The sequence below is a fragment of the Ostrea edulis genome, chromosome 3, assembly GCF_947568905.1.
Source record: "Ostrea edulis chromosome 3, xbOstEdul1.1, whole genome shotgun sequence".
NCBI classification, from domain to species: Eukaryota; Metazoa; Mollusca; class Bivalvia; order Ostreida; family Ostreidae; genus Ostrea; species Ostrea edulis.
Genome location: NC_079166.1, coordinates 2,506,297 through 2,527,710, shown reverse-complemented (window position 1 = coordinate 2,527,710; position 21,414 = coordinate 2,506,297). Strand labels below are relative to the sequence as shown.

Genomic DNA, 21,414 nt, shown 5'->3' with positions numbered 1-21,414 from the left:
TAATGCTGGTCATTTCAATCTACAATATTTGTATAAATTGATGGCCAAAAGAAATAAGTATCATCTGTTAGTTTAGAAATAAGTATCATCTGTTAGTTTAGAAATAAGTATCATCTGTTAGTTTAGAAATGTTCAACTACTACTGGAACCATTTTACTTACTTGTACAGTGGCGGATTTAGAGCCCCCCCCCCCCCCCCACCCCCCCCCCCCCTCCCCTTGCCACAAATTTACAAGACATTATTGGCATATAAAGATAAAAACTCCGGATTTGACACCCAAAATGGCTTAGTAATCTGGCTAATACTTGACTTTTACATGTGCCCCCCCCCCCCTTTCGGAAATCCTGGATCCACCACTGTTTTATTTTCTATTTTATGAAATTAAATCTAAATCTCTAAAACAAGCGCCTATATCCATTTATGATTTTGGTTGTATCATATTTTTATGGTATGAATGACAAGTCAGACATTTGTTTTCTTGTATCAAGCCTCCTTAAAAGTCCAAAGTACCCCCATTTAGTCGCGTCTTATGACAAGGAAGGGATACTGAGGACCTATTTTAACCTGGATCCTCATGGGACAGTTATAATATGAAATAAGATTCAATAAATTGAGAGGTCATATTGACCAATGATTTGTTATGACACACCCTTCCCAAGATGCATCTGTTATCTTTCCCTAGCATTGATCATCCTTAAAGTACCTGTATATCATATGACCTTATCCTGTTAGCTAGGACATGGGTATACCTTAATTAAATTTTAGCTTGGATCATATTGGCAATTGCGAGTCCAATATATTTCATTTGCGATATTATCAAATATCCTGAAATATCATGATGCACTTGTAGAGGGAAGCATGACATGTGGGGGTGTCACTCAGAACTTGAGAAGTTATAATAGTCGTCCTGGAAATTCTGCGTAACTGCTAATTAACTACCCCACACTTGAAATTTTCTTAATTTACAAATTCCTAAAAAAAAAAAAAAAAAAAAAAAAAAAAAAAAAAAAATGGCAAGAAATTAGATTCTTTAGAAATCATCAAAGCAAGGAGGGGATAAATATTATCCATCTTTTGGATTACTGATCAAGCTTGCAGCAGCTCCGAGTCTGCATATGTCCAATTGGAGATCAATATATAGTCTAGGCTCGCATGCAAGCAAACTCTTATTTGTTATCACATGTTTGATTCCTCATTTGTAGATTATGTGCAAATTAATCATTACTTATGGTTATCTCCAACACCCCACTCCTGTGACCTGTTTTAAGTAATGGTATAGTTCTACTTGGTAATGCAATCACATGATCTCTGCAAATCAGATTCTTTACACTGGTTTTCATGATAGTTACATTACACTTGACTATTTGACTGCCTTGTTTGTTACTGTGAATGACTTGACTATTGGAGCTGTTTGTTATGTGAATGACTATAGGACCTGTTTGTTATGTGAATGATTATTGAACCTGTTTGTTATGTGAATGACTATTGGACCTGTTTGTTATATGAATGACTTGACTATTGGAGCTGTTTGTTATGTGAATGACTATTGGAGCTGTTTGTTATGTGAATGACTATAGGACCTGTTTGTTATGTGAATGACTATTGGAGCTGTTTGTTATGTGAATGACTATTGGACCTGTTTATTATGTGAATGACTATAGGACCTGTTTGTTATGTGAATGACTATTGGACCTGTTTGTTATGTAAATGACTATTGGAGCTGTTTCTTATGTGAATGAGTATAGGACCTGTTTGTTATGTGAATGACTATTGGACCTGTTTGTTATGTAAATGACTATTGGAGCTGTTTGTTATGTGAATGACTATAGGACCTGTTTATTATGTGAATGACTATAGGACCTGTTTGTGATGTGAATGACTATTGGACCTGTTTGTTATGTGAATGACTATAGGAGCTGTTTGTTATGTGAATGAGTATTGGACCTGTTTGTTATGTGAATGACTATTGGACCTGTTTGTTATGTAAATGACTATAGGAGCTGTTTATTATGTGAATGACTATTGGACCTGTTTGTTATGTGAATGACTATTGGAGCTGTTTGTTATGTGAATGACTATTGGACCTGTTTATTTATGTGAATGACTATTGGACCTGTTTGTTATGTGAATGACTATAGGACCTGTTTATTATGTGAATGACTATTGGAGCTGTTTGTTATGTGAATGACTATTGGACCTGTTTGTTATGTGAATGACTATAGGACCTGTTTGTTATGTGAATGACTATTGGACCTGTTTGTTATGTGAATGACTATAGGAGCTGTTTGTTATGTGAATGACTTCACTATTGGACCTGTTTGTTATGTGAATGACTTGACTATTGGACCTGTTTATTATGTGAATGACTATTTGACCTGTTTGTTATGTGAATGACTATTGGACCTGTTTGTTATGTAAATGATTATTGGACCTGTTTGTTATTTGAATGAGTATAGGACCTGTTTGTTATGTGAATGACTTGACTATTGGACCTGTTTATTATGTGAATGACTATTGGATCTGTTTATTATGTGAATGACTATTGGACCTGTTTGTTATGTGAATGACTATAGGACCTGTTTATTATGTGAATGACTATAGGACCTGTTTATTATGTGAATGACTATTGGACCTGTTTGTTATGTAAATGACTATTGGAGCTGTTTGTTATGTGAATGAGTATAGGACCTGTTTGTTATGTGAATGACTATTGGACCTGTTTGTTATGTGAATGACTATTGGACCTGTTTGTTATGTGAATGACTATTGGAGCTGTTTGTTATGTGAATGACTATTGGAGCTGTTTGTTATGTGAATGACTATTGGACCTGTTTATTATGTGAATGACTATAGGACCTGTTTGTTATGTGAATGACTATAGGACCTTTTGTTATGTGATGACTATTGGACCTGTTTGTTATGTAAATGATTATTGGAGCTGTTTGTTATGTGAATGAGTATAGGACCTGTTTGTTATGTGAATGACTATAGGACCTGTTTGTTATGTGAATGACTATTGGAGCTGTTTGTTATGTGAATGACTATTGGACCTGTTTATTATGTGAATGACTATAGGACCTGTTTGTTATGTGAATGACTATTGGACCTGTTTGTTATGTAAATGACTATAGGAGCTGTTTGTTATGTGAATGAGTATTGGACCTGTTTGTTATGTGAATGACTATTGGACCTGTTTGTTATGTAAATGACTATAGGAACTGTTTATTATGTGAATGACTGTTGGACCTGTTTGTTATGTGAATGACTATTGGACCTGTTTGTTATGTGAATGACTATTGGACCTGTTTATTTATGTGAATGACTATAGGACCTGTTTGTTATGTGAATGACTATAGGACCTGTTTGTTATGTGAATGACTATTGGACCTGTTTATTTATGTGAATGACTAAAGGACCTGTTTGTTATGTGAATGACTATTGGACCTGTTTATTATGTGAATGACTTGACTATAGGACCTGTTTGTTATGTGAATGACTTGACTATTGGACCTGTTTGTTATGTGAATGAGTATAGGACCTCTTTGTTATGTGAATGACCCTAAGACCTGTTTGTTATGTGAATGACTGTAGGAGCTGTTTGTTATGTGAATGACTTGACTATTGGACCTGTTTATTTATGTGAATGACTATAGGACCTGTTTGTTATGTGAATGACTATAGGACCTGTTTGTTATGTGAATGACTTGACTATAGGACCTGTTTGTTATGTGAATGACTTGACTATTGGACCTGTTTGTTATGTGAATGACTGTAGGACCTGTTTGTTATGTGAATGACTATAGGACCTCTTTGTTATGTGAATGACTATAGGACCTGTTTGTTATGTGAATGAGTATTGGACCTGTTTGTTATGTAAATGACTATAGGAACTGTTTATTATGTGAATGACTATTGGACCTGTTTGTTATGTGAATGACTATTGGACCTGTTTGTTATGTGAATGACTATTGGACCTGTTTATTTATGTGAATGACTATTGGAGCTGTTTATTATGTGAATGACTATAGGACCTGTTTGTTATGTGAATGACTATTGGACCTGTTTATTTATGTGAATGACTAAAGGACCTGTTTGTTATGTGAATGACTATTGGACCTGTTTATTATGTGAATGACTTGACTATAGGACCTGTTTGTTATGTGAATGACTTGACTATTGGACCTGTTTGTTATGTGAATGACTATAGGACCTGTTTGTTATGTGAATGAGTATAGGACCTCTTTGTTATATGAATGACCCTAGGACCTGTTTGTTATGTGAATGACTGTAGGAGGTGTTTGTTATGTGAATGACTTGACTATTGGACCTGTTTATTTATGTGAATGACTATAGGACCTGTTTGTTATGTGAATGACTATAGGACCTGTTTGTTATGTGAATGACTTGACTATAGGACCTGTTTGTTATGTGAATGACTTGACTATTGGACCTGTTTGTTATGTGAATGACTATAGGACCTGTTTGTTATGTGAATGACTATAGGACCTCTTTGTTATGTGAATGACTATAGGACCTGTTTGTTATGTGAATGACTGTAGGAGCTGTTCGTTATGTGAATGACTATAGGACCTGTTTGTTATGTGAATGACTATTGGACCTGTTTATTATGTGAATGACTATAGGACCTGTTTATTATGTGAATGACTATTGGAGCTGTTTGTTATGTGAATGACTTGACTATTTGACCTGTTTGTTATGTGAATGACTATAGGACCTGTTTGTTATGTGAATGACTATTGGACCTGTTTGTTATGTGAATGACTGTAGGACCTGTTTATTATGTGCATGACTATAGGACCTGTTTGTTATGTGAATGACTATTGGACCTGTTTGTTATGTGAATGAGTATAGGACCTGTTTGTTATGTGAATGACTTGACTATTGAAGCTGTTTATTATGTGAATGACTATTGGACCTGTTTGTTATGTGAATGACTATAGTACCTGTTTGTTATGTGAATGACTGTAGGAGCTGTTTGTTATGTGAATGACTATTGGACCTGTTTGTTCTGTGAATGACTATTGGACCTGTTTGTTATGTGAATGACTATTGGACCTGTTTGTTATGTGAATGACTTGACTATTGGAGCTGTTTGTTATGTGAATGACTATTGGACCTGTTTGTTATGTGAATGACTATAGGACCTGTTTGTTATGTGAATGACTATTGGAGCTGTTTGTTATGTGAATGACTATTGGACCTGTTTGTTATGTGAATGACTATTGGAGCTGTTTGTTATGTGAATGACTTGACTATTGGAGCTGTTTGTTATGTGAATGACTATTGGAGCTGTTTGTTATGTGAATGACTATTGGACCTGTTTGTTATGTGAATGACTATAGGAGCTGTTTGTTATGTGAATGACTGTAGGAGCTGTTTGTTATGTGAATGACTATAGGACCTGTTTGTTATGTGAATGACTATTGGACCTGTTTATTATGTGAATGACTATAGGACCTGTTTGTTATGTGAATGACTATAGGACCTGTTTGTTATGTGAATGACTATTGGACCTGTTTATTATGTGAATGACTATTGGACCTGTTTATTATGTGAATGACTATTGGATCTGTTTGTTATGTGAATGTTTGTTATGTGAATGACTATTCAGTATTGGACCGGTTGTTGCTTTGGATGACTCGACTTTTTGTGCTGTTCTGCAGGTGCTGTTTGGCACAATGGATGGACAAATCATTGTGCTGAGTTCTACTGGGACCATGGTAACACAGGTAATGGTGCAGCACGGGACCGAGATTATCTCCCTTACCTGGTCCTGTGAAAAGTTCAACATGGACGAGTCTTCCATGGAGCAGAATGAGAATCTTACCGCTCCAACTGGTGAGATCACTTTGTCAGTAAATCAAAGATTACGTTGTCGGAATACGGGACTTTCGAGATACGGATCCACTCTGACTTTTATCGCGCGTTGAACGTAATTTGTAGGGCATGTCACTTCCGGATTACATATTACAATAACAACTAAGTAAACAAGCATGGAATACTTTAATTGTTTTCAAGTTCCTGCATTTAAACGCTATTTTTGAAGGAAAGGAATTGCTACAGCCATTTTATAGGAAAATGCATTTGATTAAATTATGTGCGTTAGTGAGGGTAATAGGGGTTATCTTCAGGATATCTGTAAAACTTCACGCCTTGCATCGAATATAATTCGTGACTAAATGCGCCTTTCCCCTTCTATCTAATTTAAACCCAGGTACTGAGCACCAATAGTGAATTGGATCGTCATCATAGGACTGCGCATAGTTCTTTACGGACCTTCTGCTATTGAAAACCATTTGTATTGATGTAAACTTTGCCCTACAATTGGTTATTATCACGTGACCGTGATGTATAAACGTCAAATATAATCAGTCGTTCCGGCACATCCCGAAAGTTCCGAATTAAGAAACGGGAAGTAAATTGAAGATTACTTTGTCAGAACTAAGAAACAGGAATAAATCAAATTCAAAATGAATTAGTAGGGTGCTAGAAACCAGCTGTATAATTATACTCTTTTCTGTATGTTGTAGAGTTTTATGACATCAGTAGGAGCATTTTCTACATAACAGGGAACTGTTTTCTGATGGTCAGTGAACTGTTTTCTGATGGTTAGTGAACTGTTTTCTGATGGTTAGTGAACTGTTTTCTGATATCGATGGTTAGTGAACTGTTTTCTGATATCGATGGTTAGTGAACTGTTTTCTGATGGTTAGTGTACTGTTTTCTGATGGTCAGTGAACTGTTTTCTGATATCAATGGTCAGTGTACTGTTTTCTGATATTGATTGTCAGTGAACTGTTTTCTGATATTGATTGTCAGTGTACTGTTTTCTGATGGTCAGTGTAATGTTTTCTGATGGTCAGTGTAATGTTTTCTGATGGTCAGTGTACTGTTTTCTGATGGTCAGTGTACTGTTTTCTGATATCAATGGTCAGTGAACTGTTTTCTGATATCAATGGTCAGTGAACTGTTTTCTGATATCAATGGTCAGTTGGGTGAATAGGAATTGTTGGCTAATTTTTAAGGATGAGGAAAATTCTCTGAAATTAAACTTAAAGGCACCAAATTTCTGTTCATGTGAATTATACACATGTTAAATGAAATTCTGCCAAAACATAGAGAGCCAAGACTTCAAACTGCTTTATGTTTTGAGAAAAATCTTTCTGACTATTCCTGATGTCAAAATTACTCTGATCAATATACATCAGCCCTGATTCATCTTCTAAATCTTAGATCAGTGAGTAGATCGTGGAGTTAAGCATCATTAGGCCTCAGAAGGATGGCAAATTTTCAGATATATGATACAAATTTGCATTACTAACTTCTAGAGATTGATCTGCAAGGTATGAAATTACTTCATTATTGTCTCATATTTCACTGATTTCAAGTTGACCAAAGTTCGTTATTTCGTAATCTAGTGGTAAAAATAGATCAATTAGACTTGTTTATCATGAATTCCATGAGATACGCCCATTTCAACCAAGTTTCCTATTATCCAAATAAGGTCGTTCTGTATGGTAAAAATAGTTCCCATTATTAGTATTCATTCATTCATTGAATATTGTTTGACATCCCTCTCGAGAAATTTTCACTTGTATGGAGAATTCACCATTGCTGGTGAAGGGCTGCAAAATTTAGGCCTATGCTCGATGCTTACAGCCTTTTAGCAGGGAAAGTTTTAGCTGCAATAATGTATCCCTTTCCAGTCTGGCCGTCCATCCGTCCGTCCGTCCGTCCGTCTGTCTGTCTGTCTGTAAACTTTCCTCATTTTCGACTTCTTCTCCAGAACCAGTGGGCCAATTCCAACCAGACTTGGTCAAAAGCATCCTTGGGCAAAGGGCTTTCAGGTTTGTTCAAATGAATGTCCATGCCCCCTTCAAAGGGGAGATAATCACAAAAATGTAAAAATAGGGTGTGGTCATTTAAAGACCTTTTTCTCAAGAACCACGGAGCCAGAGGAGCTGAAATTTAGATGAAAGCTTCCTGACATAGTGCAGATTCATGTTTGTTAAAATCATGGCCCCTGTGGGTAGGTTTGGGCCACAATAGGGGATCAAATTTTTACATGCAAATATATAGAGAAAATCTTGAAAAATCTTCTTTTCAAGAACCACTGAGCCAGAGAAGCTGAAATTTACATGAAAACTTCCTGACACAGTGCAGATTCAAGTTTGTTAAAATCATGACCCCCGGGGGTAGGTTGGGGCCACAATAGGGGATCAATGTTTTACATGGGCATAAATAGGGAAAACCTTTAAAAATCTTCTTCTCAAGAACCACTGGGCTAGGAAAATACAAATTTACGTGAAAGCTTCCTGACGTAGTGCAGATTCAAGTTTTTTATACGCCTGTCTTTAGACAGGACGTATTATGGTACAGCGATGTTTGTACGTCCGTCCGTCCGTTCGGGGTTTTCTCTTTATAATTTCATTTTCCTTTCACACATCATGCTGAAACTTGCTGTGTAGCTTCTTTGTGGGTCACTCTGGATCATACTGCAATTTTGATCCATTTCGACCTTTTTTCCAGGAGTTTTGCCCCTTTATTTGGAAATTATTATTATGTGGAGGGTACATAATTTGTCCGCCCTACTCCTCCCACAGTTTTCAAGTGAGAGCCGTCTTATTTTGTGGAGTGTTTGTATGGGTATTGAAGATGTGCATGTGGGATGGAATTTGATTTTCTGCAATTTTTTAGAAAATTACAGGTTGTTGAACTTAGTCTCTTTAGAAATTAATATTCTATGAAGGTTACATAATTTGTCTGCCCAACTCCTCCCACAGTTTTCAAGTGAGGACCTTCTTATTTTGTGGAGTGTTTGTATAGGTACTGAAGATGTGCATCTGGTGAAGGATTTTGATTTTCTTCCATTTTTGAAAAAATTGCAGGTTGTTGAACTTGGTCCATTTTGAGGAAATCTCAATTTTTAAGCTAAGACCCTTTGTTCATATGAAAGTTTGTCACAGCCTCATGATGGCTGACACTACATGTACCTGAAGCAAAGTTATACAAATTATAGCACAAGAAAAACACCCTATGTAAGCATTTCACGGGTGTATTATGTACCGTTTGCGGTACTCTTGTTAAAATCATGACCCCTAGGAATAGGATGGGGCCACAATAGGGGATAGAGGCCACTTGTATTTTTCACACCGCCAGTGGATAATTTCTCACCTTGTCCTTTGGTCATTTTCTACACCTGTCCGATCTTGCGCATGCCCCAGACCAAACTTTTCTGGTCATAGAAATTGTATTATGGAGGGAAAGTATACATGTTTGTTATCAGATGTTCTATAAAAAGTGGCCGATGTCTGGTTTTCAGGGGTGGCCGGTTTTGTGAGAATTTCTTTGGAAGGAAATGTTAAGATATTTGCTAGGACTTTAAAAATCGGCCAATATTCAGGGAGGACTGGTATTCTGAGGAGCCGGTTTGGAGAAGTTTCACTGTATATATATTGTATTTTTCATTAAAAGAGCATTCAGTAATTTAAAAAAAATATATATACAAGTTTTTTCGTTGACAATACTAACAAAATTGACTTTTAATTTCGTACAACAAACATTGAATCACATGATCAGAGGGAGGAATAGAATCTGAGGAGGGCCCTAGTGACACAGGGAGGAATAGAATCTGAGGAGGGCCCTAGTGATACTGGGAGGAATAGAATCTGAGGAGGGCCCTAGTGACACAGGGAGGAATAGAATCTGAGGAGGGCCCTAGTGACACAGGGAGGAATAGAATCTGAGGAGGGCCCTAGTGACACAGGGAGGAATAGAATCTGAGGAGGGCCCTAGTGATACTGGGAGGAATAGAATCTGAGGAGGGCCCTAGTGACACAGGGAGGAATAGAATCTGAGGAGGGCCCTAGTGACACAGGGAGGAATAGAATCTGAGGAGGGCCCTAGTGACACAGGGAGGAATAGAATCTGAGGAGGGCCCTAGAGACACAAGGAGGAATAGAATCTGAGGAGGGCCCTAGTGATACTGGAAGGAATAGAATCTGAGGAGGGCACTAGTGACACAGGGAGGAATAGAATCTGAGGAGGGCCCTAGTGACACAGGGAGGAATAGAATCTGAGGAGGGCCCTAGTGACACAGGGAGGAATAGAATCTGAGGAGGGCCCTAGTGACACAAGGAGGAATAGAATCTGAGGAGGGCCCTAGTGATACTGGAAGGAATAGAATCTGAGGAGGGCACTAGTGACACAGGGAGGAATAGAATCTGAGGAGGCCCCTAGTGATACAGGGAGGAATAGAATCTGAGGACACCCTTAGTGACACACAAATGTATTCTACACATGAAAGTGAAATGTTTACAATTCAGATATTGTGTTTGCTTTTAAAAAACCCTGACAGAGATTCATCTTGATTATTTAACACAGGTGTAAAGGAGGATCTTATCTCTTTAGCTTTAGTGAATATGGATTGCTTATTTAGAACTATGAGTAAAAAATATAATAGAACTACACCTTAATTGTTATTGTAAACAGTTGCCAAAGTAAAACGCTCTATATTTGATGTAAATACCAGAACTCACACACTTATAGTGCGATTTACAACTTTCTGCACCTTTGCTTTACCTTTGTCACTCTAAATTAGCCTTCTATGTTCAAAATTGTATTAGAGGTTTTTATAATTCGATCTCGTGGGGGTGGTATTGTTTTTGTCCTGACTGTCATTATGTCTAGTAAGTAAGTAATTAAGTAATTTTTATTTAAAGATGGAACTATATACAGGTAAACAATAAACTTGAGCTAAGAGCTCTTTAACCGACTATGTCTGAAACTTTAACCTTGCTAATAACTTTTGAACAGAGTAATTGCTAGAGCTTTGATATTTCACATGAGTATTCCTTTTGGCAAGACCTTTCCATGGGTACCAACATTTTTGACCCTGTGACCTTGACCTTGGAGTTTGACCTACTTTTTGAAAACTTTAACCTTGCTAATAACTTTTTAACAGTAAGTGCTAGAGCTTTGATGTTTCACATGAGTATTTCTTGTGACAAGACCTTTCTGTGGGAACAAAAATGTTTAACCTTGTGACCTTGACTTTGGAGTTTGATCTACTTTTAAAAAATGTGACATTCGTCATAACTTCTAAATGGTAAATTTATATTAGAGTTTTCATATTGCAAATGAGCATTTCTTGTGACATTTGTCCTTGTGACCTTGGCCATCTTTAGAATTGGCCATTATCGGGGGCATTTGTGTTTTACAATTACATCTTGTTCTGAAATGATTTATTGATAAAAATTTAATGACTATTGAGTAAAAAAATGCCTGTTGATTATTCTTCATGTAAAGTACACAATGTTACATCTAGTGCATGATAATTGCAAAACAATTCAAACTATACCCTAATTTCCTGCAGTACAAAAACTGACTTATGCCATCCATCTATGTTCCAGATAGGGCAGGTTTTTAATTCTCCTATAAGTAACAGTATTAACTTAAACAATCTAAAATGGCTCCAAATAACAATTTTAACTGAAACCCTCAATACTCTCGATTGCTTGTCAGCTTTTCCTGTGAATATTGACCAAGTAATCAACAAAGCAATCAACACTACAATGACTGCCGTGTGCTCAGGCCTGGATCATCCAACTCTGTTCTGACATTTTTAACTGATAGGTTTTAATTTCAAACTCTCTAACTGAAGGCAATTGAGTTTTTAAATGTTCTTTTGTTGGCTAATGTGATATAAGTTAGGAACTGTTTGTAAAATGTACTGTCACTAGTGGAAGCCTAAATTTGGAAGTTAATTACAATGTAGTTTTGCACACTGCAACCAATCTTTTTTTAAATTTTTTTTTTTTTTTTAATATTGTTTTTCAACACAAATACACATTACACCTAATTTCACTCTCACTCTTATACAGGTTAAGGAGGTACTTGGCATCGACATAATGGCGGACTTCCTTTTTTAAAACATGGTTGAAAATATAAATATCAGCAATATTTGTCTATTCATTTCAAAATTTATCACCTAGCTGAGTAGCTCAGTAGAATAGCACGTGCTGTCAACTGCAGAACTGTAGATTGCGAGTTTGAGACCATGCAGCAGAGATTTTAATTTTTTCTCCCCCAGATTGCTTTCTAGTAAAATTGCATTTCTTGACTAAATAAAGTCAATTTGAAAGTTTTCAATTTCAAAATATTGTGTGTTGTACATATCCTCCACTTTCCATCCACATCAAATTTCAGTGGGATGTAGCATTCTGATTCCTCCTTAAAGAAAGTGGTATAGAAAAATACATGTATATATTTATATTGTACTGAGTAATTGAAAAAACATTTTCACTGTATATAAGATTATTTCTTTCTGTAAAATATTTGTTTTGACAATTTTTCTTCCAAAATTCTAACCTGGATCCCCATGGGATAACATATAGATACTGGTTAATAAGACAGACAGACATAAAATTAATAAAGCTTCACAAAATAAATGTAAGTTACCCAACAAAATCTGATCTGAACTTTTGATAATTTGTGTTAATACAGTGAAACCTGCCTAGTTTGACCCCTGTTAATCCCATTCACTGTCCAGTCTGACCCCTGGGTCATCCGTGTCACTGTCCAGTCTGACCCCTGTGTCATCCTCGTCACTGTCCAGTCTGACCCCTGTGTCATCCGTGTCACTGTCCAGTCTGACCCCTGTGTAATCTGTTTCACTGTCCAGTCTAATCCCTGTGTAATCCAATTCACTGGACAATCTGACCCCTGTGTCATACGTTTCACTGATCATTCGGACCCAAATTATTTTTATTCTCAATTTTCAATGTTTTCTACACTGTTTATTCTGATACACTGTATTCTGATGGAAAATTTGTCTTCCAGTGCATGTCGGATTAGACAGGTTTCACTGAAATAGATTGCAATTACAAATAGGGCAAACTGATTTAGCAATTACCTGTAAACTGATTTAGCAATTACCTGTAAACTGATTTAGCAATTACCTGCGGTCATCGGTACTTTTATTATCTAGTATCACTGTATCATTGATCCTCAGTGTTAAGGTCTGCACTATTTTTATTGCGTTTACATGTTAGTGGTAGCTACAGTAATGTAGCCCTCTCCAATTGTTTTATTCTGATGTTTTAAAAAAGTCAGAGAGGGCTAAATTATTATACCCCCCGAACGAAGTTCTGGGGGGTATATAGGAATCACTCTGTCTGTCTGTCCGTCCGTCCGTCTGTCCGTCTGTCCATCTGTCTGTCTGTGCAGATTCGTGTCCGGGCCATAACTTCTTTGTTCTTTGACTTAGGCATACCATATTTGGCACACAGGTAGATCACCATGAGACGATGTGTCAAGTACCTTCATGACCTCTATATGACCTTGACCCTTGACCTCAAGGTCAAAATTAAAGGTTTTTTACAATGGATTCGTGTCCGGGTCATAACTTCTTTGTTCTTTGACATAGGCATACCATATTTGACACATGAGTGTATCACCAGGAGACGATGTGTCATGTACCTTCATGACCTCCATATGACCTTGACCTCAAGGTCAAAATTAAAGGTTTTTACAATGGATTCATGTCCGGGCCATGACTTCTTTGTTCTTTGACATAGGCATATCATATTTGACACATGAGTGTATCACCATGAGATGATGTGTCGAGTACCTTCATGACCTGTATATGACCTTGAACTTTGACCTCAAGGTCAAAATTGATTATAGGGTTTTGACATAGTCATACCATAAGACATGGGTGTATCACCATGAGACTATGTGTCATGTACATTCATGACCTCTTTATGACCTTGACCTTTGATCTCAAGGTCAAAATTATAGGTTTATGCCATGGATTTGTGTTCGGACTATATCTTCCATTTTCTTCTACAAATGCCTACCATATTTTTACACTCAGGAAAGAGGTAATTTATACCTATTAACAACACCCTTTGGGAGATTGGGGTAAGCGGGGGGTATTCTTAGTGAACATTGCTCACAGTACATCTTGTTAGAGCTAATGTCACCAGTAATGTGGCTAATGTTGCCAGTAATGTAGCTAATGTTGCCGGTAATGTAGCTGATGTCACCGGTGATGTAGCTGATGTTGCCAGTAATGTGGCTAATGTTGCCGGTAATGTGGCTGATGTTGTCGGTAATGTGGCTGTTGCTGGTAATGTGGCTGATGTTGCCAGCAATGTACTTAGCTAATGTTGCCAGTAATGTGACTGATGTTGCCAGTAATGTAGCTAATGTTGCCAGTAATGTAGCTAATGTTGCCAGTAATCTAGCTGATGTTGCCAGAAATTTGGGTATTGTGGCTGATGTTGATGGTAATGTAGCTAATCTTGCCGGTAAAGTAGCTAATTTTGCTGGTAATGTAGCTGATGTTACCGGTAATGTTGCTGGTAATGTAGCTAATGTTGCCGGTAATGTGGCTAATGTTGCCGGTAATGTAGCTAATGTTGCCGGTAATGTGGCTAATGTTGCCAGTTATGTAGCTAATGTCACTGTACCAGTATATGCCACCAACAAATTCAGCTGTGTTTACTCGCTTGACTAAAATCACCTATTGTTAGCATTTGTTCCATTCTCTTGTTGCGAGTAACTGTGTAGTGGTCAGCCAGGTTTGATCACTGTTAACCAGACAGCTCAGTTGGTAGAGCACCTGACTAGAGATTCAGGGGGCCGGGTTCGAATCCTGGTCTGGTCCGTTGCATTTTCATCCTTCCTGTTACATTCGATGCCATAGACCAGCCCATGGGGCTGACAAGTGAAAATGCTTGCCAGGGGATAAAGATCCTGGGTTGATGTCCTCTTGATCTGGTCCATCACATTTTCTCCCTACCTGTTACACCTGTACAGCTTAGTGAATGGAAACACCTAAAGATTAATTGATGCTATGTTATTTATCATCCTGATTCATGTATTAACTTTTTCTGGGTTTTTTTTTTATAGTTACAACACCGAAACCTGTGGATGGAGTTTTAGCAGTGTGCTTCAAAAGTGGTGCCATATATCTAATGTCAAATTACGACGACTTACATCCCAGGATCATCTACACCAATCTCAAAGGTAATGTTCACATTAATGACTGGATGTTTAACAATGGTAATGTTCACGTTAATGGTGGGATATTTTACAAAGGTAATGTTCACATTAATGACTGGATGTTTTACAAAGGTAATGTTCACATTAATGATGGGATATTTTACAAAGGTAATGTTCACATTAATGACTGGATGTTTTACAAAGGTAATGTTCACATTAATGATGGGATATTTTACAAAGGTAATGTTCACATTAATGATAGGATATTTTACAAAGGTAATGTTCACATTAATGACTGGATGTTTTACAAAGGTAATGTTCACATTAATGATGGGATATTTTACAAAGGTAATGTTCACATTAATGACTGGATGTTTTACAAAGGTAATGTTCACATTAATGATGGGATATTTTACAAAGGTAATGTTCACATTAATGATGGGATATTTTACAAAGGTAATGTTCACGTTAATGATGGGATATTTTACAAAGGTAATGTTCACATTAATGATAGGATGTTTTACAAAGGTAATGTTCACATTAATGGTGGGATATTTTACAAAGGTAATGTTCACATTAATGACTGGATGTTTTACAAAGGTAATGTTCACATTAATGATGGGATGTTTTACAAAGGTAATGTTCACATTAATGGTGGGATGTTTTACAGGTAGAATATACATACAATGATGTTGATTTGATTTTCTCTCAAACATTAAATAAATCTTGCTGTTGCTAAACATTGAGCACTGTCGCAGGGCTTAAAACTAACTTTTTATGTCACCAGTCCAGCCAGACTAATAGGGTATAATTTCAACCAGTCCGCAGAAAAATTTACCTGTCCACCAGAGATTTTCAGAAATAAATAAACATATTTCTTTCATGTTATTAAAATAAAATAATGGAATTTAACTTGATATGCCTCAGACAATATTGTAACACTTATGTGAGATTTGTATGTACTAATCTGGTTCATCTGATATCTACAGAGGAATGCCAAATGTGTGTTTAAGATTCCATAAATATGTTTTCCAAAATGACATTTTAGGAAATTGACCAGTCCCATCTGACTGACTAAAACAAATGTCAGTCAGTCCTCCAGACTTTTACCAGTCACAGACTGACGGGCATATGTGAATTTCAAGCCCTGAGTTGGAAGATCAAAGAGATCTCAATGTGGCTGTCAGATTGTTGGTTATACATAGTTTAACGTCCCACTGGAGAATTATTTTTACTCAAATGGAGATGTCCCCATTGCCAGTGAAGGGCTGCAAAATTTAGGCCTACATGCTTGGTGCTTACGGCCTTTGAGCAGGGTGGGATCTTTATTGTGCCACATCTGCTTGATTTTGGCGGTCTCATCTGAAGGACGTACCCCATTTAGTCACCTCTTATGACAAGCAAGGGGTACTGAGGACTATTCTAACCTGGATCCCCACGGGACACGTTCTGATTGTGAGGGTACAGTTATCATGATTATATCCATGACAAACACATTTAATATAGTAATGGTTATAATTCATAATAAGATTGCAACAGATCAAGTACATGTTCTATGAATTCATGTCTCTTGCCAAATTGAACTTCAGTATAGTTGAAATAGAGGGTGAAGAAAATGCTATATTGCTAGATAATGAACATGGTCAAGTTTTCCACATCAAGCTGTTCTCTGGAGAGGAAATTCCTCTTGGTCATCTACCAGGAAGAGAAAACAATGAGGAATATGGTTATTATTCTCAAGAGTCCTTGGCAATTTTCTTTACAGGACATGCAATATTTCTAATGGAAATCCAAAGATCTGCTTTGCGTCTGTAATCACGGTAAAGAAATGTGGAACCTTTCTAAAAATGGAATTATTTGTCTTTCTCATGCTTAGGATTTCCTATCTATGGGGATATATAACCCTTCTGACTTCAAAACTTATTAGGAAATGCTTTGTGCTTCATGATCTTCAATTATCATTCGGGGCTTTCTCTCTGCATTTGTAGAGCCCCCCTACCGTTTCGCAAATCACGGTGAGGGACAGCCGTAGTGATAGTAACTTGAAATGAAAATTACACAGCTCTTAGGAATAATTTCCATTCTTGTACAGGAAATTGATTTCAGTTGTTTTTGGTGTGTTTTTTTCTTCTTTATTGTATGGCGTTTTTTTTTATGGTTAATGTCACTGTTCAGAATCAGCTACTTGAGATTGCATGACACAAGGAAAAGTAGAATTAGGGATTGTTTTTTTACACAACAATCAACAGCAGGCTGTTTTGTTTGTCCAACAACCAGAATCGTCAGCATGCAGCACTGTCTGGAGGCTCTGTTCTTAATGAGGATGTCGTGTGTTGCCGGAGGACATCTATCTGCCTCATTAGATTGTGCATTAGGGAATCGGATGGACGGTGTTTTGCCCATCAACTGATCTGACTTGTTCTATTTTTAGCATATTTCATGTATTGTATTCTGGTGTTGAATTCTTCGTGGTAAATTTATTTAAATGCTTTATATATGGCGTTTAAGGACACCCACGATTATGGAAATAAATATCCCACCATTGTATGATTGCGTGAAGTATTTACATTTGCAGCATATTAATTGAATTTTTTTCGTAGCATAGTTTGTGTACTTTGGTAAAAAAAAAAAAAGTAAGTTAACAGTTGATCATGTAAATTCTTGATGTGTCAAATAATTAAGGAATGACTTTAATTCTTGGGCATTTTATAGAAGTGTAACCTGGTTTGGGTCTGTTTATGCTTTATAATCTTAAAACCAGATTTATGAATGAAACAATAGTCCTTATAAAATGTAATGCTAAAACTGGAAATCGTAATTTTAATGAGTGGGAGTTATCAGAAGTAATGAAAATATTGATGTAATGGACGACACAATAAAAACATCAGTATAATATTATGTTGACAATGCAGAGTTCAAAATTAACCGTAGACCGATAGACCGAGTCTAAGTCAAATGACACCAGTCTGTATGCCAATTGTAATTGAGATAGACCAAATTGTCTATGCCGATTTTCTAGGTTTAAAGCATTGAGTTATCCCAAAGGACCATGGTCAGTCAATTTCTGATAAATGTTATGAGGAAAGGAGGATATTGTTATGGAAATGGAAAGAAATCTGCTTTCTAAGTACAATACAAGTAATGTTTTTTTTTTTGTGTTATTTTTTTTTTCAATGTTGTGGTCTATGCCAATACAATAAGGTCTATGTCATCTTGTTTTGGCACAGACCCGTGGTCTACACCAAGCTTTAATAAACCAATCTCAAACACTGTGACAATACTGACAATGATATAGCCTTGTCTCTCAGTACTGAACGGCAGTGAGTTAATTACCTAGTGGTGGGGGTTTCCGAAACCTGGTCATATCCAGGTGAATGTTAGTATCTGTGACTGATACTTTGTTTAGTACTTAGTGGTCATATTTAGAACTGTTGGTATGTTAGATTCCAGTTTTCGTGGTCATATTTAGAACTGTTGGGATGTTAAAGTCCAGTTTTCCATGTAATAGCTCCTCCCGGGCCCCTACCAGTGAAACTGGAGAGAGACTATATAATTATACATTTCCTGAATGTCCGTCAGTCAGTCTGTCTCATTTTGATTCCACGTAACCACACGTTTTATTCTACTTTTAGTAGTTGATGTGAAACTTGCCGTGTAGCTTTCTAAATAACAACAAATGAGTATTAAATTTTGTGAGCAGTAACAATTGACCCTCTTTTACAAGAATTGTAGTCCTTTGAATAGAAGTCACATTCTGGACTTTTTGTTATTGAAGATATTAATCCTGTATTAGAATATTGATTTGAAATGCACTGCTTAGCTTTCTAGTACACAATGTTAGTAGTTTGACTTTCATTATAATTGACCCACTTTTACGTGAGTAAGATAATATCCTTTATTATATATATCCATCGATGTTTTGTTTCTTAACACTGTGGATTTCACAGAGTGTGATCCGGTTTTCCGGATCACCACACTGTAGTTTTCTGATTCCGTATCAGTATCCTCTGAAACTGATGATGTCACAATTAATGCATCAACGCAACTTTTTTTGTGGAAAATATTGACCGCGTCACAAACAAAACTGAGTACACAAAACATAATTTCACTGTGTATGTCTGTGTTTTTGATAATTATAGAATAAAATTTATTATCTTATAAATGCAGATTTAAAATGCATAAGGGGATGTATAATAAATTCATCATTACTACAGTAACTTGATCCAAAGAGTTGGATCACTTGTTGACAGGCGCGGATCATCAGATCAAACTCAACACTTTGCATCTGTTGTGATCTGATGATCCGCGCCTGTCAACTTGACGTGATCCTACTCTTCGGATCAAGTTACTGTAGTAATAATATATATTTCCAACCCCTGATTATTTTAATGATCAAATTGTTATTTTGTTTAACAGGATCAACTTTTACATGAGTAGTATAATATCCTGCCCACCCCCTGGTATGATTATGATGAGCTCGTTATTTTGTTTAACAGGATCCATGAAGTTGGACTGGTCCAACTGTGGGGAGGTGTTGGCTGTAGGTGGATTCACAAGATTACCAAACCTTCAGTGTCAGAATGAGGTGCATTTCTACACCAAAGAGGGACAACTCTTACATAGGGTTTATCTCCCTTGTCAGGTAATCATTAAATTAATCTTGTAATTTCTAATAGTGTGGTTTATCTCCCTTGTCAGGTAATCATTAAATTAATCTTGTAATTTCTAATAGTGTGGTTTATCTCCCTTGTCAGGTAACCATTAAATTAATCTTGTAATTTCTAATAGTGTGGAGGTTAATCTTTGTTATGTAAACAAGTAAAAACTACCATATGAGGAAGACTTGATACCACTTTATCTACTTTATTGGTGTAATATTTACAGAGTTGATATTCTCTAAATGTGGCATATTTCTGTCAAACTTTAGGTAGCTTACTACATCAAGACATGAATTTTATGACCCAGTGACTATGTCACAAGATGGCGATTTAAATGTTTTGTGGAATAACTTGTATCGATTGATTTGTTTGTACATTTACATAGCTTATGTAGATAAGTACCCACAGATCCCGAATTCAATTCCGCCAGTGTCTTTTGTGCTATGTATTAGAATTAATCTTTGAAAATAGTTTTTTCTCTATCCAAAATTGCGTATTTTTTGCCTTTGTACGTATTACATATCATCATATCTTCATAGTTACTTTAGATTCATGAATATATATTGAAATATATAAGTAATATATTAAATATATATATATATATATATATATATATATATATATATATATATATTTATATAATTCAATAAAAAGGCAGGAAAATATACAGTTCCAAAATATATTTAAATCACTAGCGCTTTCTGGATTTTAACATCCATCCTCAGGTGAATACAAATTAAGAATTATTAATTTGTATATATATATATATATATATATATATATATATCCAAATTGTGTTTTTAAAAAAAATCACAGTGTCCGGTATAAAATATTAAAAGAAATAGCATAAACAGTACACAAAGTTAAAAATTTAACGCAAGCGCTTTCATTTTATAATCCTCAGGCGTTACATTTTAAAATAGTTTTGAAATGGTTTGACGTCATAAAGGCGTCCTAACATTTCACGTACATAACGACGTCATAAACGAATGAAGGGAAAAGGATTTTACGTTAAGCATATTATGACGTCATAGATAATAACAGTAAACATATTTTACAGTAAGCTATTGAGAGCCGGTTTTAAAGTCTTAATAAAGTGTCTTTCTTTTTCTCGTCGGGAAATAGTATTTTCTGTATACAGTTTATAAAACGGAAATACACTGAATTATCCGTGGCCACACACATCTATATATATATATATAGAAAAAGAAAGACACTTTATTAAGACTTTAAAACCGGCTCTCAATAGCTTACTGTAAAATATGTTTACTGTTATTATCTATGACGTCATAATATGCTTAAAGTAAAATCCTTTTCCCTTCATTCGTTTATGACGTCGTTATGTACGTGAAATGTTAGGATGCCTTTATGACGTCAAACCATTTCAAAACTATTTTAAAATGTAACGCCTGAGGATTATAAAATGAAAGCGCTTGCGTTAAATTTTTAACTTTGTGTACTGTTTATGCTATTTCTTTTAATATATATATATATATATATATATATAGAGTATATAAATATTTTGACTATGGATAACTCCGTTTACCTGATCAAGATATAGGGATCCTGGTGGGTGTGACTGGTCGACAGGGGATGCATACTCCTCCTAGGCACCTGATCCCACCTCTGGCATATCTAGGGGTCCGTGTTTGCCCAACTGTCTATTTTGTTTAAAGTTTTACATGAGAATATAATGGGGAAAATTGAAAATCTCCCAAGTACATG

The 21,414-nt window shown here is 36.1% G+C and overlaps 1 protein-coding gene across 8 annotated transcripts in view; it reads left to right on the top strand.

Moving 5' to 3' along the window:
• LOC125674185 (tubby-related protein 4-like) overlaps positions 1-21,414 on the top strand; it is an 89,100-nt gene that overhangs the window by 40,613 nt on the left and 27,073 nt on the right. For all 8 annotated transcript variants that reach the window (XM_048911273.2, XM_048911276.2, XM_048911274.2 and 5 more), the window contains 3 exons: positions 5,686-5,860; positions 14,939-15,055; positions 19,528-19,673. In XM_048911273.2, the coding sequence (XP_048767230.2) occupies positions 5,686-5,860; positions 14,939-15,055; positions 19,528-19,673 (438 nt within the window). The remainder of the gene's footprint in view (positions 1-5,685; positions 5,861-14,938; positions 15,056-19,527; positions 19,674-21,414) is intronic.